This window comes from Centroberyx affinis, unplaced genomic scaffold (genome assembly GCF_046629955.1).
Source record: "Centroberyx affinis isolate AG114_WGS23_722 - 3 ecotype Tasmania unplaced genomic scaffold, CSIRO-AGI_Caff_v1 ptg001832l_1, whole genome shotgun sequence".
NCBI classification, from domain to species: Eukaryota; Metazoa; Chordata; class Actinopteri; order Beryciformes; family Berycidae; genus Centroberyx; species Centroberyx affinis.
In genome coordinates this window covers 20,729-45,162 of record NW_027280212.1, presented here as the reverse complement: position 1 = coordinate 45,162, position 24,434 = coordinate 20,729, and the positions used below count along the sequence as shown (strand labels likewise).

At 39.2% G+C, this 24,434-nt stretch overlaps 3 protein-coding genes and 3 pseudogenes across 3 annotated transcripts; all 6 read right to left on the bottom strand.

The window, feature by feature from the left end:
* Positions 1-1,489: 1,489 nt before the first annotated feature.
* On the bottom strand, positions 1,490-1,601 carry LOC139652602 (small nucleolar RNA SNORA17; annotated as a pseudogene).
* Positions 1,602-2,356: 755 nt separating this feature from the next.
* LOC139652575 (immunoglobulin lambda-1 light chain-like) lies at positions 2,357-6,603 on the bottom strand. Its single transcript, XM_071529685.1, has 4 exons — positions 6,564-6,603; positions 6,145-6,470; positions 3,858-3,891; positions 2,357-2,914 (listed from the first exon to the last, which is right to left on the bottom strand). Exons 1-4 carry the CDS (start codon positions 6,601-6,603, stop codon positions 2,577-2,579), a joined length of 738 nt encoding a protein of 245 aa, XP_071385786.1. The 3' UTR covers positions 2,357-2,576.
* A 2,331-nt stretch (positions 6,604-8,934) lies between these two features.
* LOC139652593 (small nucleolar RNA SNORA17) lies at positions 8,935-9,060 on the bottom strand (annotated as a pseudogene).
* Positions 9,061-10,195: 1,135 nt separating this feature from the next.
* LOC139652578 (immunoglobulin lambda-1 light chain-like) lies at positions 10,196-14,048 on the bottom strand. The gene is made up of 4 exons (XM_071529688.1): positions 14,009-14,048; positions 13,593-13,915; positions 11,509-11,545; positions 10,196-10,640 (listed from the first exon to the last, which is right to left on the bottom strand). The coding sequence occupies exons 1-4, from the start codon at positions 14,046-14,048 to the stop codon at positions 10,306-10,308; spliced, it is 735 nt and encodes a 244-aa protein (XP_071385789.1). The 3' UTR covers positions 10,196-10,305.
* A 1,004-nt stretch (positions 14,049-15,052) lies between these two features.
* LOC139652597 (small nucleolar RNA SNORA17) lies at positions 15,053-15,164 on the bottom strand (annotated as a pseudogene).
* An 811-nt stretch (positions 15,165-15,975) lies between these two features.
* Positions 15,976-24,187, bottom strand: LOC139652586 (immunoglobulin lambda-1 light chain-like). Its single transcript, XM_071529695.1, has 4 exons — positions 24,148-24,187; positions 23,733-24,054; positions 17,361-17,398; positions 15,976-16,474 (listed from the first exon to the last, which is right to left on the bottom strand). The coding sequence occupies exons 1-4, from the start codon at positions 24,185-24,187 to the stop codon at positions 16,140-16,142; spliced, it is 735 nt and encodes a 244-aa protein (XP_071385796.1). The 3' UTR covers positions 15,976-16,139.
* Between the last annotated feature and the right edge of the window lie 247 nt (positions 24,188-24,434).

The following is a 24,434-nucleotide window of genomic DNA, read 5'->3' as shown; positions in this document are numbered from 1 at the left end:
GAGGAGAATCCAGAACCATAAACTACAGAGCTCCAGCTATGGCGGAACCTCAATACATGCTGAGTAACTCCTCCTGGAACCTGTTTATACCAGCGAGCTGAAGCACCAGTAACAGTCCCCAGGTTACAGTCCATGGTGGCTGTCTCTCCTCTCCTCAGTGTCACAACAGGAGGCTTCTGTGTCACCACCGTCACACCACTCACACCTGGGAAACAACAAGATGACATGGAGTCAAGAGAAACACACAGGCTGATGAATCCAACATGAGGTCAAAGCTGCAGTAAGTCAGCCTCCTTACATGTTAGAGCAGTGATGAGAGTGCAGAGGATCCCCAGCATGTTGTCAGTGTGTGCTGAGAATGGCGTTGTATCTTGGAAAGTTGCCTTACTGCTGAGAGATTAGTAGGTTTGGAGAGTGAGGAGAGGAGATGCTGGAGGAGCAATTTATAAGATCACTGAAGGGGGGAGGAGGAGCTTTGTCACCTTATCACAGGAAAACTTGATGATTTAACATTTATAACTAGAAACAATCTCTCCTAACTCTATTTAAACACAAATTATCGCATCAAAATTGAAATAAATCACATAGTCCAAGTGATTACCGAAGTGTGTTTCGTTTTTGTTTTTTTTCATATTTGACGTACCACAAATAATAAAAATAAATAGTTGTTCATGTTTGCATACAGACAATTTTCTTCTGTGACACATTTTATAAAGACATAGAACACCTGCCACTGTTTAAATGGATAAATTACAGTAACCTTGTAAATGAACACAAGTACTTGCAATTAGAATAGATTTCTTTCTTTAAGTAACATAACAGAATACATTTCCTTTTGCTTAAATTTAGTATACATTATGCCGTGACATGTATTCCATTACTTCCTGACCATCCCAATCAGACATTCTCAGTTTTGTAGGTCTCTCATTTTCTGTGGACAGAATAAATCGATGTCATTTTTGCTTTTTCCGACAGCACAGCCGAGGACATCAGGAGACAAATTCAGGTCAGTCAGTCAGTCAGGTAACACTTAGCGAGATGTTGCTTCATGAGATGGCCTCTAGAGGGCGTCTGTGGCTAAGAGATGCAGTGGTTCCCATACAGAAGCACAAAATCAAAAGTAGGTCAATGTAAAGAAATTGATCCAAATCGATCTCTAATGCGCCTGATGTCACATCACATCATGTTTGTCATGTGGAGAAGCACAGACAGCAGACCAGCAGCACTGAACTCAATCCACAGAGATTCCCGGTGTGAAAACAAAAGTGAAACTTATCATTTCACCATTTGCTGAACTTGCCTAATGGGATTTGTAAACAACAACCCCATAACACGTCTTTTGCTGCCCTTCAAACATTAACGGTGGTAACGTATAGCCCACCTTGTGGTATTTAACTGACGTTAGTGGAATCATTTAACCGATAACTGTGTCGCAGTGCTTCACTGCATTGTATTGATTGAACTGAACTGAACACATGCACCGTGGGTCTGTACAGGATCTGTGCTTGTTCTGAAACAAGTTACCAAGCCCATTGACTCTCTGCCACCTTTTGACTCAGCCTCCACACTGACAGCTGGACTGCAGCGCCTCTAGAGGCAGGTGATGTGTCATCATAACACATCTGATACTCATCAGCTGTCAAGTGTTGGAAACAAGCTTTGGCTTTGCACACATGTACAGTGCAATAGATTAGTGTTATATGGTATCAATATACTTGGCTGTTTCAAATAAGCCAATATAAATAATAGCAATAAAAAATCTACAGATGTGTTTCCAGCCAGTTGCAGCCACTCATATATTAGTGAGAGTCGAGACTCAACCTCTTCATTTGCATGGAGCTATAAATAAGGAGAGGAGGCCAGCAGGTGCATCCTGGGAAGGCAGAGAGGGAGGAGTAGAGAGGTGATGCTTCACTGACTGGGGATGCAAAGTCATCTGCAGTTGCTGCTCATGTTGGATGATTTTCTTTCTTTTTTTTCAACCATTGCCAGTCTTTTCCAACCAGCTTGTACCATCAGTGCATGTGTAGATTTTCACAGTGAATTTATCTCTATTGTCATGTTGTAGTATACAGTGACAGTGATATATCAAATAACATGGGTATTGATGAATGGAAATATATTTTATTTCCTTATTATATTGTGAAACAAACTGTTTGGGAATGTACACAAGTGTCCACATTTGAAAATATATTACGTGTTGCATTTTATTGATAATTGTAACAACAGGCTAAACGTTAATTAATTGATTAAAAAGAGATTGTAGTACAGTCTTAATCCAAATTTTTGGTTTAGATCTAATTTCTCTTGAGTAACAATGAAATACAAACTTTTTTTTTTTTTTTTTTAAATCACACTGCTTTTTATTGAATCAAACTAAACAAAATACAGCTAAGCCAAAACATCTTGTCGTCCTCCTAACTGTAACAATATTTATTACAGGGACAGAGACACAAGTCTTACAAAATTATTTTACACATTTTTTCTGAACATCAAGATTTCTAACGCCTAAACCTTGTAATGCCCAAACAGCACAAGCAAGAAAGAAGCAGATTTGAAACGGTAACTCTGGCAGCCTACTGTTCTTCAGTGGGACAGTCTGACTTCTTGATGGTTTTCTCTGAAGCCTTGGAGCCCACAGACACTTTACATGTGTAGACCTTATCCTTGTTCCAGTCTGACGTCTGGATGGACAGATAGCTGCTGATTTGGAAAGTCTGGCCTGGTTGCTGAACAGCGGTGCTGGTAGAGACCCCACTGCTCACTGGACTCCCATCAGCCATCCAGGTAACATCTGCAAAACCCAAAGACGGACTGGCCAGACTGGCCAGACAGACCAGAGCGGCTTTGTTGGACTGGAGCTCATCACTGGACGGAGGGAAGACTGTCAAGACAGGAGGAGGGAGGGTGGAGCCTGCAGGAGATGGAGACATTCATCAAGACAATCAGCAAAGTCAGGCATTCACTACGGAAAATATCATGATAATCTGTTGTATTAATTGATTATTTGTGTTCACAATTAAAAATAATCACTTTGAAGAACTAAACCAGTTTGCAACCAAGTGTCCAAACAAGAAATCATCACCTAAAGCATCAGCAGAGTTCATTTTCCAAAATGCTATCTATCTATTTTGGAACTAAATCATTTCCAATTCATCACTCAGTTGACTTCAGTTCTGCAATACAGAGGATAAATTCTGTAAAAGTATTATCAACTTGCAAACCAAAATATTAAGTTACTTACTGTCCTTTTAAAAACAGCATAATTAATTATAATTTCTTGTAATGTTATCAGTCATTGTGTAAAAGTACAGTAGGTGTCACTTTTATCAAATGGTGGCTATTTCACCACTGAAGAAAACATATTTTCACACACAGTCAACATACATAGTGATTACTTTGTCTTCTTGAAAGAGGATATAATTCAATCAGAATTTAAGAGTAACTTTTAATTTTACCAGATTAAAGCACAACTAATTATTGTTTAATACCATAGGCTAATTACTGTTGACAAAATATTTAATGTTGCTAAATTGGAATTGCAGTGATGAAAGCAGTTGAAATGAAACTTGTGTAAAGTAGATGAATTAACACAATCTTGAACATGTTTAAATTCCACTACAATAAAAGAACTGTAGTGAACTGTATAGAAAACATTTCAGATATTGTGACCCCTGACAAATTTTTACAATACCTGCTTGGTATCAAAGCTGATGTAAAAGCTTCAATTATCATCCACTGAACATAAGATTTAAATATTAGAAATGATTTACACATGACTTGATTATTTTCTACTAATATAATAAATAAATAACAGGAGAATTAGCATAAATTATGAGCAGTTAAACAGGACTCACCTGTCACAATCAGCTTGGTGCCTTGTCCGAATACCACAGTGATTCAGTTTGTACACATGGCTGTACAAAAACCTCCAGACTCTCACTAATGAGGGGAGTGGAACTGAAACTTCCTGTTCAGACCAATCTAACTTTCACTGTCAACATCTCATTCCCTTCATCAGTGAGCCTATATTCCAAAGCACCGCTGGACTTCAACATTGATTCTGAAATCTCTGCTGCATCCTTTTGTTTTCATGGGAATGTTTAAAGTCCAGATATGATCGTTGAAATCAGAGTGATGACGGTGATGATGATGATGCTGTCCTTGATAAGAGCGTCATTCAGACAATCCAGCAAAGTTTGTTTCAAATGTTATGTGGATGGTAATATTTCACATGCTCTTGTCTCTCTAGAGGCTTTTGTTCAGCATCCTTTCTTGTTTTGTTCCAGGTTTGCTGTTTTGGCTTTGTTTGATTTTGCTCAGCATTCATAAAAGCTGTAGTGAGACTCATTGAGGTTTTTGTCATGGTGTGAATCACTGTGATACAGCTGCAGTAGCAGAGGAATCCCATGTCTGACAGAAATACTCAGCAGAGTCTCCTGCCTCTGCCTGCTTGATGATGAACTGGTAATCTATACTTGATAAGGATTTAGAGTTGAATCGGTCGGAGGAGAATCCTGTTCCAAAGCTGGGTGATGTGTGAGTATGGTAAAATCTCAGAACATACTGAGGAACCCCACCAGGAACCTGTTTATACCAATTGACATAATTTCCATCATCTCTCTCAATGTTGCAGCTCATAATGACCTCTTGTCCTGTAGAAACTGTCTGGACAGCAGGCGTCTGGGTCAGCACTTTCACTCCTTCAACATCTGTCAACATACAAAGAAAAACACATGAGTGAAAGGTTTACAGCTGAAAATATGGCCTGGAAAAAGAATAAAAAATAATAACTTACATGTTAGAGCAGTGATGAGAGTGCAGAGGATCCCCAGCATGTTGTCAGTGTGTGGTGTAAACCTCCTTACTGTCCAGCTGAGAGATGAGCAGCACTGGAGTGTGAGGAGAGGAGAGACTGAAGAAGAAGCTTATAAGGAGACTGAGGAGAGGAGAAGGGGAGGAGGAGGAGTTTCAACACTGAACACACTTTTCATTCAGAAGTTCACTACATAATGTATTTGATGTCACATAATAACATCTAGTCATTCCATTGCAAAATCTCAAATTTTATACCCTGTTGTCTTCATGAGAATATCTCTTCATAGCTATTCAGGCTCATATTATAATGATCCCTTCAGGTTGTACATACTGTCTAATAAACACTAAAGTTCTATGATAGCAGGGCAGAGAATAATGTTCCCTATGCTACCTATTGATGCCAAATTATTATTATTATTTGATGAGAAGCCCATGATGAATCTCTGAATCTAGATGACCCGTTGTCAGGTGAGTGACTGTGTTGTGATCGCCCTGATGGTTATTTTAAAGTGTTAATCCATGAGATTCTTGTGTTTTGGAGAAATCTTTGGGGATAAGTGTTCATTGCTGTGGTGTTTCTGCACTGCACTTCCCACAGATCACTTTGTAATCAAACAATGTCACCAGTACAGTGAAGTCTTTTTCCTTAAAGTTTCTGTTGATGAAGATTGAATTTCTTTATGTATCGTTCTTCTCTCAGTCTCTTCAGTCACGGTGCCTATCGCTGCTCATGCAAACTACTGATTTCTTCCTCTGCTTATTAGTGTTTGTTTATTAACTGTTGTAGGCTACTGCTGTTGGAAGTGTAAAATGACATCAGACAGCAGAGGATTTTTCCCAAAAAAGACCGACATGACACCAGGTGTTCAGAACAACAAATGAAAATGTTTCAAGGTATAAACTGAAACTATTTTGTGTTGTATTGATCAGTGAAAGAGAGTGGCAAAGCAATTTTTTATCTTTTAGAAAAATGTCAGATTATTACTTTAAGTGGGAGCAGTGAGCTAGCTACTGTATTACTGGTGATTTTATTTTTTTTATTATTTTTTTAATGAATTTTTCATTATTAAACTTGACAAGACACACAGGTGGCAAGCATGGAACTAGCCTTAAGCTAGTTTTCACTTGTTGTCTATTGGATTCATTTGAAAATCCATCAATGAGATTTACAGGTTTGTAGCAAGTGATATATAATTGTACATGTGGGGATTTTACAGAGGGAAATGTTTTTTACGGCTTCAGTCTCAGTCAAGATGTGTGAGAGTCTCAAAAAGCAGAAGTATTTTAGTGAGGAGGTTTTTGTCATGGTGTAAATCACTGTGATACGTACTCATTAACAGAAGTGTCCCATGTGTTACAGTAATAGACTGCTGAGTCTCCCTCCTCCACAGTGTTGATGATCAAACGATAATCTGATTGAGACTGATGATTAGATGTGAATTTGGGAGAGGAAAATCCAGGGCCATAGCTTACAGAGCTCCAGCCATGGTAAAAGTTCAGCACATACTGAGTAACTCCCCCTGGAACCTGTTTATACCAGCGAGCTGATTGATCAGTAACAGTCCCCAGGTTACAGTCCATGGTGGCTGTCTCTCCTCTCCTCAGCCTCACAACAGGAGGCTTCTGTGTCACCACCGTCACACCACTCACACCTGGGAAACAACAAGATGACATGGAGTCAAGAGAAACACACAGGCTGATGAATCCAACATGAGGTCAAAGCTGCAGTAAGTCAGCCTCCTTACATGTTAGAGCAGTGATGAGAGTGCAGAGGATCCCCAGCATGTTGTCAGTGTGTGGTGTAAACCTCCTTACTGTCCAGCTGAGAGATGAGCAGCACTGGAGTGTGAGGAGAGGAGAGACTGAAGAAGAAGCTTATATGGACAGAGGAGAGGAAAGGGGAGGGGGAGGAGTTTCAACACTGAACAGAGTTTTCATTAATGAATTAATTACATAATGTATGTGATTTTACATCATAACCTCTATTCATTCCATTCCAAAACCTCTTCTTTTATACGCTGTTGTCTTCTTGAGAATACAGGCGGTCCCTTCAGTTTAATGTCTAATAAACAGTGCTGTTCTATGATAGCAGGGCAGAGAGTCGACACAAATCAAAAATTCTAAATTTCATAAGAATTTTCTCAATTTTAGACTTCCCAAGCTGGCATGCTACGTATTAATCCCAAATTATTTTGTTTAATCATTGGGAAGATTTTTGGTAATAAGTTTTCATTGCTGTGGTGTTTTTGCACTGCACTTCCCAGAGATCACTTCATAATCAAATAATGTTGTCGGTGCTGGGAGGTCTTTTTCCTTGAATTTTCTGTTGATGAAGACTGAATTTGTGTAGTTATCAGTCTTTTCTTTGTCTGTTAAGCTATGGTGTCTATCGCAGCTCATGCTAAAAAACAGTCCTCTTGTTTATTCCAAACAAAACACTGTTGCTGCTGCTAGAAATGTAAAATGCATCACTTCCTGTGCACAGAGGATTTTTCACGGGAAACACCTACCAGACTCCAGGCGTTTAGGAGAGCAAATGAACTGAGTATGGGTTGAAGCATTTATGTCAATCACCAAGAGACAGAGAGAAGCATAACAAACAATTATTAATCAGAAAATGTCATGGATTATTACTTGAAGTTGTAACAGTGAGATTTACTGGTGATTTTATTTTATTTTTCATTGTAAAAGTGTCTTGGCAAAGCCTGTCGCTATTAAGGTCGTTTTTATTTGTTATCTGTTGGATTCATGTGAGAATCCATTAATAAGATTTAGAGGTTTGTAGCAAGTGACCTCTAACTGTACAGAGGGAATTGGTGTTGATGGTTTCAGTCTCAGTCAAGATGTGTCAGAGACCCAAAAAGCAGAAGTATTTAGTGAGGAGGTTTTTGTCATGGTGTAAATCACTGTGATACGATCTCACTAACAGAGCTGTCCCATGTTTCACAGTAATAGACTGCTGAGTCTCCCTCCTCCACAGTGTTGATGATCAAACGATAATCTGATTGAGACTGATGATTAGATTTGAATTTGGGAGAGGAGAATCCAGGGCCATATTGTACAGAGCTCCAGCCATGGTAAAACCTCAATACATGCTGAGTAACTCCTCCTGGAACCTGTTTATACCAGCGAGCTGAAGCACCAGTAACAGTCCCCAGGTTACAGTCCATGGTGGCTGTCTCTCCTCTCCTCAGTGTCACAACAGGAGGCTTCTGTGTCACCACCGTCACACCACTCACACCTGGGAAACAACAAGATGACATGGAGTCAAGAGAAACACACAGGCTGATGAATCCAACATGAGGTCAAAGCTGCAGTAAGTCAGCCTCCTTACATGTTAGAGCAGTGATGAGAGTGCAGAGGCTCCCCAGCATGTTGTCAGTGTGTGCTGAGAATGGCGTTGTATCTTGGAAAGTTGCCTTACTGCTGAGAGATTAGTAGGTTTGGAGTGTGAGGAGAGGAGATGCTGGAGGAGCAATTTATAAGATCACTGAAGGGGGGAGGAGGAGCTTTGTCACCTTATCACAGGAAAACTTGCAGGAAACACAAGTGACCTCATCAAAATAGAAATCAATAAGGTAATTCAAGGCATTACCCAAATTCTAATTATGTTCATTTGCTTTTAGTTTACTTTGCCATATTTGAGGTATAAAGGTACTACAGATAAGATAAAAATAAATAAAAATGACAAAGTTCATGAAATGTTTTTCAGTTTTGCATCCAAACACTAATTCCTCTTCTGTGCCACATTGTATAAAGACACAGAGCACCTGCCACTGTTAAAATGGCCTGCAAAGTTTCTTGCTTTCACCTTAAAAATACTTCCAGAAGTAATCCTCTAACCTTTCCCAAGTATTTGTAATCAGAATACATATTTTTTAGGTACCAAAATGGAATACATTTCCTTTTATTTGTATTTAGTATTCCATTACTTCCCAACTCTGCATGATATCAGACATTCTCAGTTGTGTGGGTCTCTTATTTTCTGTGGAAAGAATAAATTGATATCATCATCATTTTCTCTTTTTCTCACACAAGTAAGTCAGGACTGTGGTTATGACAAGTAAAAAAAAAAAAAGACAGTTGGTCAATTCTGGTGAAACTCCCTTTGCTGGTGCTATCAGTCAGTTTGAGCAGCCCAGCTGTTGTTGGAGCCGGTGCAGACGAAGCCTGTTGACTCTCTGCCACCTGATGACTCAGCCTCCACACTGGCAGCTGGACTGCAGCGCCTCTAGAGGCAGGTGATGTGTCATCATGACACACCTGATACTCATCAGCTTACTGTTCCCAGGGTCAGAACAAAGCATGGAGAAGCAGCGTTTAATTTTTAAGCTCCTCATGGCTGGAACAAACTTCCAGAAAATCTGAGGTCTGCCTCCACTTTAGAATCTTTTAAATAAGGGCTTAAAACTTTTCTGTTCGCCAGGGCTTTTTAAGAAAGTTAGGGCAACACTCATTTGCACTATAATATTTATTTATTTTTATCTTTTTATATTTTCTTTTAAATGTGATTTTAATGCACTTTTCACTTTTCTAATCTTCTTGCACTGAGTACACTGAATTTCTGTTGTGTATGAAATGTGCGATATAAATAAACTTGCCTTGCCTTGTCTCGCCTTGCCTAGCTGTCTAGTGTTGGAAACAAGCTTTGGTTTTGCACACATGTACAGTGCAATGGATTAATGTTACTGATATGGTATTAATGTTATATATGCTTCAAATAAGCCAATATAAATATTAACAATAAAAAATCTACAGATGTGTTTCCAGTCAGTTGCAGCCACTCATATATTAGTGAGAGCCGAGACTCAACCTCTTCATTTGCATGGAGCTATAAATAAAGAGAGGAGGCCAGCAGGTGCATCCTGGGAAGGCAGAGAGGGAGGAGTAGAGAGGTGATGCTTCACTGACTGGGGATGCAAAGTCATCTGCAGTTGCTACTCATGTTGGATGATTTTTTTCTTTTTTTCAACCATTACCAGGCTATTCCAACCAGTTTGTACCATCTGTGCATGTGTAGAAGTTAATTTATCTCTATTGTCATGTTGTAGTATACAGTGATAGTGACATACTGAATAATGTAGCTGTTAATGAATGGAAATATACACTAGTTTTACTTATTGTATTGTGAAACAAAATTTTGGGGAATGTACACAAGTGTTCACATTTAACAATATATTACTTGTTGTATATTTGACTGATAATTGTAGCAATGTGGTAAATGTTCATTCATTGATTAAAAAGAGATTCTGGTGCAGGTTTAAATATTTGGTTTGGAGTACCAATGAAATACAAACACTTTTTTTTAAATCACAGTGCTGTTTAATTAATCAAACCAAACAAAATACAGCAATTGCAAAGCTAAAACAATTCTCCCACCTTACACATTTTTTCTGAACATCAAGATTTCTAACGCCTAAACCTTGTAATGCCCAAACAGCACAAGCAAGAAAGAAGCAGATTTGAAACGGTAATTCTGGCAGCCTACTATTCTTCAGTGGGGCAGTCTGACTTCTTGATGGTTTTCTCTGAAGCCTTGGAGCCCACAGACACTTTACATGTGTAGACCTTATCCTTGTTCCAGTCTGACGTCTGGATGGACAGATAGCTGCTGATTTGGAAAGGCTGGCCTGGTTGCTGAACAGCGGTGCTGGTAGAGACTCCACTGCTCACTGGACTCCCATCAGCCATCCAGGTAACATCTGCAAAACCCAAAGACAGACTGGGCAGACTGGCCAGACAGACCAGAGCGGCTTTGTTGGACTGGAGCTCATCACTGGACGGAGGGAAGACTGTCAAGACAGGAGGAGGGAGGGTGGAGCCTGCAGGAGATGGAGACATTCATCAAGACAATCAGCAAAGTCAGGCATTCACTATGGAAAATAGCACGATAATCTGTTGTGTTAATGGATTATTTGTGTTCACAATTAAAAATAATGACTTTGAAGATCTAAACCAGTTTGCAACCAAGTGTCCAAACAAGAAATCATCACCTAAAGCATCAGCAGAGTTCATTTTCCAAAATGTTATCTATCTATTTTGGAACTAAATCATTTCCAATTCATCACTCAGTTCACTTCAGTTCTGAAATACAGAGGACAAATTCTTTGAAAATATTATCAACTTGCAAACCAATATATTAAGCTACTTACTGTCCCTTTAAAAACAGCATAATTAATTATAATTTCTTGTAATGTTATCAGTCATTGTGTAAAAGTACAGTAGGTGTCACTTTTATCAAACAGTGGCTATTTCACCACTGAATAAAACATATTTTCATGCACAGTCAACATACATAGTGATTACTTTGTCTTCTTGAAAGAGGATATAATTCAATCAGAATTTAAGAGTAACTTTTTATTTTACCAAATTAAAGCACAACTAATTATTGTTTAATTCCTTTGGTTAATTACTGTTGACAAAATATTTAATGTTGCTAAATTGGAATTGCAGTGATGAAAGCTGTTGAAATAAAACTGTATAAAAAAACATTTCAGATATTGTGACCCATGGCACAGTTTTACTATACCTGCTTGATATCAAAGTTGATTTAAAAGCATCAATTATCATCCACTGAACATAAGATTTAAATATTAGAAATTATTAACACTACTTGATTATTTTCTACTAATGTAATAAATAAATAACAGGAGAATTAGCATGAATTATGAGCAGTTAAACAGTACTCACCTGTCACAATCAGCTTGGTGCCTTGTCCGAATACCACAGTGATTCAGTTTGTACACATGGCCGTACAAAAACCTCCAGACTCTCACTAATGAGGGGAGTGGAACTGAAACTTCCTGTTCAGACCAATCTAACTTTCACTGTCAACATCTCATTCCCTTCATCAGTGAGCCTATATTCCAAAGCTCTGCTGGACTTCAACATTGACTCTGAAATCTCTGCTGCATCCTTTTGTTTTCATGGGAATGTTTAAAGTCCAGATATGATCATTGAAATCAGAGTGATGATGATGATGCTGTCCTTGATACGAGCGTCATTCAGACAATCCAGCAAAGTTTGTTCCAAATGTTATGTGGATGGAAATATTTCACATGCTCTTGTCTCTCTAGAGGCTTTTGTTCAGCATCCATTCTTGTTTTGTTCCAGGTTTGCTGTTTTGGCTTTGTTTGATTTTGCTCAGCATTCATAAAAGCTGTAGTGAGACTCATTGAGGTTTTTGTCATAGTGTGAATCACTGTGATACAGCTCCAGCAGCAGAGTCATCCCATGTCTGACAGAAATACTCAGCAGAGTCTCCTGCCTCTGCCCGCTTGATGATGAACTGATAATCTATACTTGATAAGGATTTAGAGTTGAATCGACTGGAGGAGAATCCTGTTCCAAACTCGAGTGAACTGCTACCATGGAGAAATCTCAGAACATACTGAGGAACCCCACCAGGAACCTGTTTGTACCAACTGACATAATTGCTATCATATCTCTCAATGTTGCAGCTCATAATGACCTTTTGTCCTGTAGAAACTGTCTGGACAGCAGGCGTCTGGGTCAGCACTATCACTCCTTCAACATCTGTCAACATACACAGAAAAACACATGAGTGAAAGGTTTACTTCTGAAAATATGGCCTGGAAAAGGAATAAGAAGTAATAACTTACATGTTAGAGCAGTGATGAGAGTGCAGAGGATCCCCAGCATGTTGTCAGTGTGTGGTGTAAACCTCCTTACTGTCCAGCTGAGAGATGAGCAGCACTGGAGTGTGAGGAGAGGAGAGACTGAAGAAGAAGCTTATATGGACAGAGGAGAGGAAAGGGGAGGGGGAGGAGTTTCAACACTGAACAGAGTTTTCATTAATAAATTAACTACATAATGTATGTGATTTCACATCATAACCTATAATCATTCCAAAACCTCTTCTTTTATACATTGTTGTCTTCATGAGAATACAGGAGGTCCCTTCAGTTTAATGTCTAATCAACAGTGCTGTTCTATGATAGCAGGGCAGTCAACACAAATCAAAAATTCTAAATTTCATAAGACTTTTTGAAATTTTAAACTTCCCAAACTGGCATGCTACATATTAATCACAAATTATTTTGTTTAATCATTGGGAAGATTTTTGGTAATAAGTTTTCATTGCTGTGGTGTTTTTGCACTGCACTTCCCAGAGATCTCTGATCAAATAATGTTGTCGGTGCTGGGAAGTCTTTTTCCTTGAATTTTCTGTTGATGAAGACTGAATTTGTGTAGTTATCAGTCTTTTCTTTGTCTGTTAAGCTATGGTGTCTATCGCAGTTCGTGCTAAAAAACAGTCATCTTGTTTATTCCAAACAAAACACTGTTGCTGCTGCTAGAAATGTAAAATGCATCACTTCCTGTGCACAGAGGATTTTTCACGGGAAACACCTACCAGACTCCAGGTGTTTAGGAGAGCAAATGAACTGAGTATGGGTTGAAGCATTTATGTCAATCAGCAAGAGACAGAGAGCAGCATAACAAACAATTAATCAGAAAATGTCATGGATTATTAAGTTGTAACAGTGAGATTTACTGGTGATTTTATTTTATTTTTCGTTGTAAAAGTGTCTTGGCAAAGCCTGTTGCTATTAAGGTCGTTTTTATTTGTTATCTGTTGGATTCATGTGAGAATCCATCAATAAAATTTAGAGGTTTGTAGCAAGTGACCTCTAACTGTACAGAGGGAATTGGTGTTGATGGTTTCAGTCTCAGTCAAGATGTGTCAGAGACACAAAAAGCAGAAGTATTTAGTGAGGATGTTTTTGTCATGGTGTAAATCACTGTGATACGGCCTCATTAACAGAGCTGTCCCATGTTTGACAGTAATAGACTGCTGAGTCTCCCTCCTCCACAGTGTTGATGATTAAACGATAATCTGTTTGAGACTGATGATTAGATGTGAACTTGGGAGAGGAGAATCCAGAGCCATAACCCGCAGAGCTCGAGCTATGATAAAAGTAAAGTACAAACTGAGGAACTCCCCCTGGAACCTGTTTATACCATACAGCTCGTTGATCAGTAACAGTCCCCAGGTTACAGTCCATGGTGGCTGTCTCTCCTCTCCTCAGCACCACAACAGGAGGCTTCTGTGTCACCACCGTCACACCACTCACACCTGGGAAACAACAAGATGACATGGAGTCAAGAGAAACACACAGGCTGATGAATCCAACATGAGGTCAAAGCTGCAGTAAGTCAGCCTCCTTACATGTTAGAGCAGTGATGAGAGTGCAGAGGATCCCCAGCATGTTGTCAGTGTGTGCTGAGAATGGCGTTGTATCTTGGAAAGTTGCCTTACTGCTGAGAGATTAGTAGGTTTGGAGTGTGAGGAGAGGAGATGCTGGAGGAGCAATTTATAAGATCACTGAAGGGGAGGGGGAGGAGCTTTGTCACCTAATCAGAGGAAAACTTGATGATTTAACATGTATAACTAGAAACAATCTCTCCTAACACTATTTAAACACAAATTATCGCATCAAAATTGAAATAAATCACATAGTCCAAGTGATTACCGAAGTGTGTTTTGATTTTTTTTTTTAAATATTTGACGTATAAAGGTACCACAAATAATAAAAATAAATAGTTGTTCAGGTTTGCATACAGACAATTTTCTTCTGTGCCACATTTTATAAAGACATAGAACACCTGCCACTGTTTAAATGGATAAATTACAGTAACCCCTCATTTTCTGTGGACAGAATAAATCGATGTGTAATTTTTGCTTTTTCCGACAGCACAGCCGAGGACATCAGGAGACAAATTCAGGTCAGTCAGTCAGTCAGGTAACACTTAGCGAGATGTTGCTTCGTGAGATGGCCTCTAGAGGGCGTCTGTGGCTAAGAGATGCAGTGGTTCCCATACAGAAGCACAAAATCAAAAGTAGGTCAATGTAGAGAAATTGATCCAAATCGATCTCTAATGCGCCTGATGTCACATCACATCATGTTTGTCATGTGGAGAAGCACAGACAGCAGACCAGCAGCACTGAACTCAATCCACAGAGATTCCCGGTGTGAAAACAAGTGAAAGTGAAACTTATCATTTCACCATTTGCTGAACTCGCCTAACGGGATTTGTAAACAACAACCCGATAACACGTCTTTTGCTGCCCTTCAAACATTAACGGTGGTAACGTATAGCCCACCTTGTGGTATTTAACTAACGTTAGTGGAATCATTTAACCGATAACTGTGTCGCAGTGCTTCAGTGCATTGTATTGATTGAACTGAACTGAACACATGCGCCGTGGGTCTGTACAGGATCTGTGCTTGTTCTGAAACAAGTTACCAAGCCCACTGACTCTCTGCCACCTTTTGACTCAGCCTCCACACTGACAGCTGGACTGCAGCGCCTCTAGAGGCAGGTGACGTGTCATCATAACACATCTGATACTCATCAGCTGTCAAGTGTTGGAAACAAGCTTTGGCTTTGCACACATGTACAGTGCAATAGATTAGTGTTATATGGTATCAATATGCTTGGCTGTTTCAAATAAGCCAATATAAATAATAGCAATAAAAAATCTACAGATGTGTTTCCAGCCAGTTGCAGCCACTCATATATTAGTGAGAGTCGAGACTCAACCTCTTCATTTGCATGGAGCTATAAATAAGGAGAGGAGGCCAGCAGGTGCATCCTGGGAAGGCAGAGAGGGAGGAGTAGAGAGGTGATGCTTCACTGACTGGGGATGCAAAGTCATCTGCAGTTGCTGCTCATGTTGGATGATTTTCTTTCTTTTTTTTCAACCATTGCCAGTCTTTTCCAACCAGCTTGTACCATCAGTGCATGTGTAGATTTTCACAGTGAATTTATCTCTATTGTCATGTTGTAGTATACAGTGACAGTGATATATCAAATAACATGGGTATTGATGAATGGAAATATATTTTATTTCCTTATTATATTGTGAAACAAACTGTTTGGGAATGTACACAAGTGTCCACATTTAAAAATATATCACACGTTGCATTTTATTGGTAATTGTAACAACAGGCTAAATGTTAATTAATTGATTAAAAAGAGATTGTAGTGCAGTCTTAATCCAAATGTTTGGTTTGGATCTAATTTCACTTGAGTAGCAATGAAATACAATTATTTATTTATTTTTTTTAAATCACAATGCTTTTTATTGAATCAAACCAAACAAATTACAGCAATCTAAAACATTTTGCCATCCTCCTAACTGTAAAAATATTTATTACAGGGACAGAGACAAGTCTTACAAAATAATTTTACACATTTCTTTCTGAACATCAAGATTTCTAACGTCTAAACCTTGTAATGCCCAAACAGCACAAGCAAGAAAGAAGCAGATTTGAAACGGTAACTCTGGCAGCCTACTATTCTTCAGTGGGGCAGTCTGACTTCTTGATGGTTTTCTCTGAAGCCTTGGAGCCCACAGACACTTTACATGTGTAGACCTTATCCTTGTTCCAGTCTGACGTCTGGATGGACAGATAGCTGCTGATTTGGAAAGGCTGGCCTGGTTGCTGAACAGCGGTGCTGGTAGAGACCCCACTGCTCACTGGACTCCCATCAGCCATCCAGGTAACATCTGCAAAACCCAAAGATGGACTGGCCAGACTGGCCAGACAGACCAGAGCGGCTTTGTTGGACTGGAGCTCATCACTGGACGGAGGGAAGACTGTCAAGACAGGAGGAGGGAGGGTGGAGCCTGCAGGAGATGGAGACATTCATCAAAACAATCCACAAAGTCAGGCATTCACTACGGAAAATATCATGATAATCTGTTGTATTAATTGATTATTTGTGTTCACAATTAAAAATAATCACTTTGAAGAACTAAACCAGTTTGCAACCAAGTGTCCAAACAAGAAATCATCACCTAAAGCATCAGCAGAGTTCATTTTCCAAAATGCTATCTATCTATTTCTGTAATTCTGTAAAAGTATTATCAACTTGCAAACCAAAATATTAAGTTACTTACTGTCCTTTTAAAAACAGCATAATTAATTATAATTTCTTGTAATGTTATCAGTCATTGTGTAAAAGTACAGTAGGTGTCACTTTTATCAAACAGTGGCTATTTCACCACTGAAGAAAACATATTTTCATACACAGTCAACATACATAGTGATTACTTTGTCTTCTTGAAAGAGGATATAATTCAATCAGAATTTAAGAGTAACTTTTTATTTTACCAGATTAAAGCACAACTAATTATTGTTTAATACCTTAGGCTAATTACTGTTGACAAAATATTTAATGTTGCTAAATTGGAATTGCAGTGATGAAAGCAGTTGAAATGAAACTTGTGTAAAGTAGATGAATTAACACAATCTTGAACATGTTTAAATTCCACTACAATAAAAGAACTGTAGTGAACTGTATAGAAAACATTTCAGATATTGTGACCCGTGACAAATTTTTACAATACCTGCTTGGTATCAAAGCTGATTTAAAAGCTTCAATTATCATCCACTGAACATAAGATTTAAATATTAGAAATGATTTACACATGACTTGATTATTTTCTACTAATATAATAAATAAATAACAGGAGAATTAGCATGAATTATGAGCAGTTAAACAGGACTCACCTGTCACAATCAGCTTGGTGCCTTGTCCGAATACCACAGTGATTCAGTTTGTACACATGGCTGTACAAAAACCTCCAGACTCTCACTAATGAGGGGAGTGGAACTGAAACTTCCTGTTCAGACCAATCTAACTTTCACTGTCAACATCTCATTCCCTTCATCAGTGAGCCTATATTCCAAAGCACCGCTGGACTTCAACACTGATTCTGAAATCTGTGCTGCATCCTTTTGTTTTCATGGGAATGTATAAAGTCCAGATATGATCATTGAAATCAGAGTGATGACGGTGATGATGATGATGTTGTCCTTGATAAGAGCATCATTCAGACAATCCAGCAAAGTTTGCTCCAAATGTTATGTGGATGGAAATATTTCACGTGCTCTTGTCTCTCTAGAGGCTTTTGTTCAGCATCCTTTCTTGTTTTGTTCCAGGTTTGCTGTTTTGGCTTTGTTTGATTTTGCTCAGCATTCATAAAAGCTGTAGTGAGACTCATTGAGGCTTTTGTCATTGTGTGAATCACTGTGATACAGCTCCAGCAGCAGAGTCATCCCATGTCTGATAGAAATACTCAGCAGAGTCTCCTGCCTCTGCCTGCTTGATGATGAACTGGTAATCTATACTTGATAAGGATTTAGAGTTGAATCGACTGGAGGAGAATCCTGTTCCAAAGCTGGGTGATGTGTGAATATGGTAAAATTTCAGAACATACTGAGGAACCCCACCAGGAACCTGTTTATACCAATGGACATAATTGCTATGATCTCTCTCAATGTTGCAGCTCATAATGACCTCTTGTCCTGTAGAAACTGTCTGGACAGCAGGCGTCTGGGTCAGCACTATCACTCCTTCAACATCTGTCAACATACACAGAAAAACACATGAGTGGAAGGGTTATGGCTGAAAATATGGCCTGGAAAAGGAATAAGAAGTAATAACTTACATGTTAGAGCAGTGATGAGAGTGCAGAGGATCCCCAGCATGTTGTCAGTGTGTGGTGTAAACCTCCTTACTGTCCAGCTGAGAGATGAGTAGCACTGGAGTGTGAGGAGAGGAGAGACTGAAGAAGAAGCTTATATGGACAGAGGAGAGGAAAGGGGAGGGTCTTAGCCAAGAAACTTTATCATTCTATATAAAAAGTCACTGTAGGTAATTATCCACAATGACTGAGGGAAAGTCACATTTAGGAGGTCTAAACATGTTTATTCAGAGGCTGAGAAAACAGAAGTGAGTGGCTCTTTCTGACAAGGATTTTGTCATTATGTAGATCACCATTATGTTTTCTCATCTGCAACTTTGTCCCATGTGGAACAGACAGCTGAGTCTTCTTCCTCCACATTATTAATGATAAAACTATAATCGTTGACGGGGCATTAGATGTGAAGCAGTCAGAGGAGAAATCAGAAGTTATTAAGGAACTTATGACTATGGTAAAATTTTAATTCATACTGAGTGATTCCTCTTGGATCCTATTACCGTGATACAGGTGTCACCACTGGTAATATCACCGGTAAAATATTGACAGCTGACATCTATAGAAACAAAACTCAGAAAACCACATCAGGTTGCCTAGAGATTAGAGAAACAGGACTGTGATTGAAAAGTCACTGGATCAAATCTCCAGACGGGATTGGAAAATGTGGTCGAGGAAAGTGAAGATTCACTTTCACACTCAGATTCACACTCTTCCCTTCCTCAGCAACTACTGTTGAGGAGCCATCGAGCAAAGCACTGAAGCCCCAGTGGAGCTGCTCAATGGCCAACAGAAGAAGACTGGTTGTACTGGGAAGCTCCCAGCTGTGAGTGAGAGGGTGAGAATGAAGCAGAGTGTTGCTGGATAAATACAAGTAAAAAAAAATAACATTGATTAAGAGAAAGCCAGTTTTAAACTAAATATTTTAATTGGATTGATGTTTCTCTGAGGTTAAAACAGTGATGACAGAGCAGATTGTCCAGCATGTTGTCATTGAACAACATGAACATCATCTGAAAAGTGGAGGAAAAAGAGGAAGAGGAGGAAGGAAGAAGAATACACCTAATCGAGCCAAATGAGAGAGCAGGGAGTGAAGATAGGGAACTTCCCCCCTGGGGGAAACCTAGAAATCAAAGCCTACAGGTGGATGCTGGAGTGGAGGTGGGGGTGATGAAATGTTGGCATGTTGAGCAGCAGCAGTAACCGTAGCAACCATAGCAGCAGTGATCGTCAGTCTGAGCAGCGTAGCAGCAGCATGGGCAATGTGAGAGAGAGTAAGCAAGCGCATTTGGTAGCTTCAATAGACCGTCTTATTGTGAGGGGTACTAATTGATATTTATTTTATTTAAGTCCTAGGTTAACAACATGGTAACAGTTTTACATAGTGGTTGATCCACATTTTTACAACTTTGAGAAATTGTTTTTTTTCTTCCAAAATGCAATCATTGTGTTTTTGGACTAGAACTCTAAAAACTCTTCATTCATTTTACTTTCATCAGTCACATTCATTTCAGCTATTTCCCCCAACTTTAAAATTAAGGTCAATTATATTTCAAACAGTAGGATTTCAGTTAACCCTCCTGTTGTGTTCCGGTCGAATTTAAACGATTTACAAGTTTTCTCTCTGAAAAATGTAGTTCATTTAATCTGATTGTCATAAGGTTCCATGATTTTGTCCACACAGGGCATCTGAACACACAAAATAAATTTTGATAATTTTCATAAAATTTTGGGTGTTTTATTTAACTTTTGTACACCTGTGGTGTTCCCAGTCAAAAATGACCGGTCATTAGAAATGAATGGGTGAGACTACAATTAGTGTATAAAATTGAGTTCAGGCACATGCCCATTCATCAGATGGACACACTTCCTCTCCCAGACCCCCACATGCATGTGTGTTTGACCACAGACACGCACACACACACACACACACACACACACCTCACTCCCCTTCTTGGCTTCCATGGCAACCCCCACGGGAACCTTTCCCCAATAGAATCTGTCCCTCACGGGAACCACACCTGTTGGCATTCTCACAAACAATCACAACATTGTTTCAATAGAACTTTTCTCGCAGCTCTGGTATATAAAGCTTTTTTGAGGCCTTGCTCACAATTCATTCTGTGGCAGCACAATGACCAAACAATATACTGTATGTGAGGCTCTTGATCTTATCTTTGATCATGACACTGGTGAGGAGGAGAGAGGCCAGGAAACTGACAGTGAAGATGCAGTAAAGTTTTCATGTGTAGTTTTGGGCCTATGTCCTTTCTTTACTAATAAAATCATACCAGTCAGTTTTGACCGGGAACACAACAGATGTTATTTTGTGCCACTATTTAAACATTTTAAATGGTTTCAAAACAAATGTCCATGTTAAACTTTGACACAAAGTAGTCTGTGATAAATAGCACAATATGTTTCATCTGAGTATTTGTTACAGTCAAAATAATCCATACATTATGCTTTTTTTTTTTACTCAAAAACAAGTTGTATGAGCTCAGGTCAATGAGGCCTACAGGCCCTAAATAGCAAATAGAAGTTCAAAACGTGTAATGTTCACAAGAACTTAAGTTGATAAAAAGATCTAACACAACATTAGGGGATAATATATGTATTATTATGGATTTATAATCAGCGATAACGGGGCGGTCATTTTGGACCGGGAACACAAAATTAATAAACATGAAACGAACACAACAGGAGGGTTAAAAAGTATTTGAGAAGATAGGCAGATTGACATGTACATGCTGTGCTATCAAATATGTTTTACTGTAAATCTATATGTGACCGGGCCCAGTAGAAATCGGAAATTGTCCTGTACCACCTATGGCCTAGGACGTACAGACCCAACCAAATACTTGGGCCTTACCACAATGTTAGATTTAAAAGGTTAGAGACAGAGCGGGAGACGTGCATTCGGTACACACAAAATGTTTATTTAATTTGCTGTAGGAAAAGAGAAAAACTGCTGCAAAGAAACTATAAGGAACAGGTTAGTCAGACAATAATCTCTTTATTACAAATCATAAATATGGATAAAATATTTGACTAGCCTGATGCAGGTTGTAACAGCAGAGAGCAATAATTTAGAAAAGCCACCACTAGGGGGCAGAGTGAGACAAGGGCACGTACTGCAGGGAGATACTACAACCCCAATAACGACACACCACATGCACAATACACACTAGGATACAGCAGATCCAATGAACGCTAGGTGAAGAGGGTTAACTGCAAACTTTAAAGCTCACCATACCAAAAGCTTACCACACCGCATGCAGTGAACACACATTAGGACCCAGTCTACTCCCCGCAGCGCGGTCCCTCTGCTCAAAAGAAAGAAAGATACAAATGCAAGGTCTAGTACACGATGAAATAGTTGGTTCATGGACAAGCTTATTTTTAACAATACGACGTCTTCAACAATATAAAATTCCAGCACGAAAGCAGGAATGGTCTCATACCCAATATAAAAACATATAATTTCCAATGCTCTTCAGATAAAACAGTTCAAATAAAACAATCAAATAAGTTGCTGGACAAAGTCACATTAAGCAAAACAACACTAGGCAAAACAGCAGCCTGACATTGAATCCTGCATGGAGCGTAGGATATGCTTGGTGTAACACCGGAAAGGGTGACTGGCCTATCGCTGCCTGCAACGTCTGTCAAAGGCCTACAGCGCGGGACCAGTCTGAATCCTCACCATATAGGAACACACCTCATAACCACTGGGCTACAGCACAGGCCACACAGGAATCACCGAGGGACAAAGCCACCCTAAAATCTGCATCAGCTGTATTGCAGAGGAAGGAAGCAAGTACCCTACACACCAAACTTTTGTCAGGCTCAAACAAAAAAAGGCTGGCTGACACACCTGTCCTTATGAGGAGATTGGACTGCTAATCAGTTCCAATGGCCCGCCTACTAAAGGCGGCGCCCTCTACCTAAGGTAGCAGGCATCACATATAAAATTGATAATGCGGGTTGTCAATATGTTATTGTTCCTAGTGTTGCTATCTTTTAATTGTTGATCCAAACTGTTTCTGTAATGGTGCGTTTCACTGCAATCCTCGTTTGCCAGAATTCAATGTCTTACAATACTAGTCAATTGAGTCTCCAGTCTCTAGAACATTGATTCATTTACTTTTTGACTTGAACTGAAAACAACCATTTTTATATAGGTAAAATCTAAGAAAACTGAAAAATAAAACTGGATTCATAGTGGGATATTTTAAAAGATGATGTTTATTCTGAAAAATAATTATAAATACAGAAGTGAGTCTGCTGGTACATACAGTTGCTTCTGCTGGCCTTCAACATGCCACACGACCAACTCAAAGCAGACTGAGGGACTCCACCTGAATCAGTTTACACCAACAAACACCACAAACACATAACCAACAAGAGAAAAGTTTTAAACTAAATATTTGAATGTCATTGATCTCTGATGTTAAAACAGTGACGACACAGCAGATTGTTCAGCATTTTGTCACTGCACAACATGAACATCATCTGAATAGTGGAGGAGAAAGAGGAGGAGGAAGACGGTAAGTGTAGTCAGTGACAATTTGATCTGAGTTACTGTATATTAATGTGTAAATCAACAGGGAGGCTTCAGCTCCAAAGTCACTGATGATTCTCCTTCAAAAGATTTTTGATTGCTGATATACAAAGAGTCTCATTTGATAATGAGAGATCTACCATTTCAAAAGTGTGAAACTACTCCAATAAACCGATTGATAGCAAACAATGTAAAATAATTACACTACTAGGGACAGTTGGTGACCTAAGTCCTAAGTGTTAGTCCTTCCTCTATATTTCAGATACATTGAATAATGAACTTTGGGTAATATTTTTTTTTCTTCCAAAATGCATTCATAGTGTTTTGGAATCAAAATTTTAAAACTCTCCATTGTTGTCATCTTCATTTGTCAGTCATGTCACATTCATTTCAGCAATATATATCTCCCTTATTCCAAATTAGTGTATTTTACATTTCCCAGAATGCCATGTCTTACAATACTAGTCGAGTCTCTGTTCTCCAGAATATTGACGATCAGTTGACAGTTTGACTTGAACTGAAAACAAAATGTTTATTATGTTTATTATGAGAGGTAAAATCAGAGTAAAACTGAAAAACAACAATAATGCGACCAACTCAAAGCACACTGAGGGACTCCACCTGAACCTGCATGTTTACACCTACAAACTCCTTCAGAAGTTCAATTTCAAACACAACAAACACATAACCAGTTGTTCATGTAGTGTGTTAATATTACAGGCTTTGGTTAATGAACAGCTTCAGATTCAGTTAACTTCTGTAAGAGGATCAGAAAGCAGAAGTGAGTGCATTTAGTGAGGAGGTTTTTGTCATGGTGTAAATCACTGTGATACGAACTCTTTAACAGAAAGATCCCATGTCTTACAGTAATAGACTGCTGAGTCTCCCTCCTCCACAGTGTTGATGATCAAACGATAATCTGTTTGAGACTGATGATTAGATGTGAATTTGGGAGAGGAGAATCCAGAGCTATAGCTTACAGAGCTCCAGCTATGGCGAAACTTCAACACATGCTGAGGAACTCCTCCTGGAACCTGTTTGTACCACTGAGCTGCGTCACCAGTAACATTCCCCAGGTTACAGTCCATGGTGGCTGTCTCTCCTCTCCTCAGCGCCACAACAGGAGGCTTCTGTGTCACCACCGTCACACCACTCACACCTGGGAAACAACAAGATGACATGGAGTCAAGAGAAACACACAGGCTGATGAATCCAACATGAGGTCAAAGCTGCAGTAAGTCAGCCTCCTTACATGTTAGAGCAGTGATGAGAGTGCAGAGGATCCCCAGCATGTTGTCAGTGTGTGCTGAGAATGGCGTTGTATCTTGGAAAGTTGCCTTACTGCTGAGAGATTAGTAGGTTTGGAGTGTGAGGAGAGGAGATGCTGGAGGAGCAATTTATTAAAACAATGAAAATGAGAGGGTTTAAAAGGAGGAGGGGAGGATGGGGGAGTAGGAGGAGCTTTGGCACGTCTTCACTGAAATATATCTTCAATCATGAATTGACACACTGGGTAATCTCACGTTTCTCAAAGTTCCA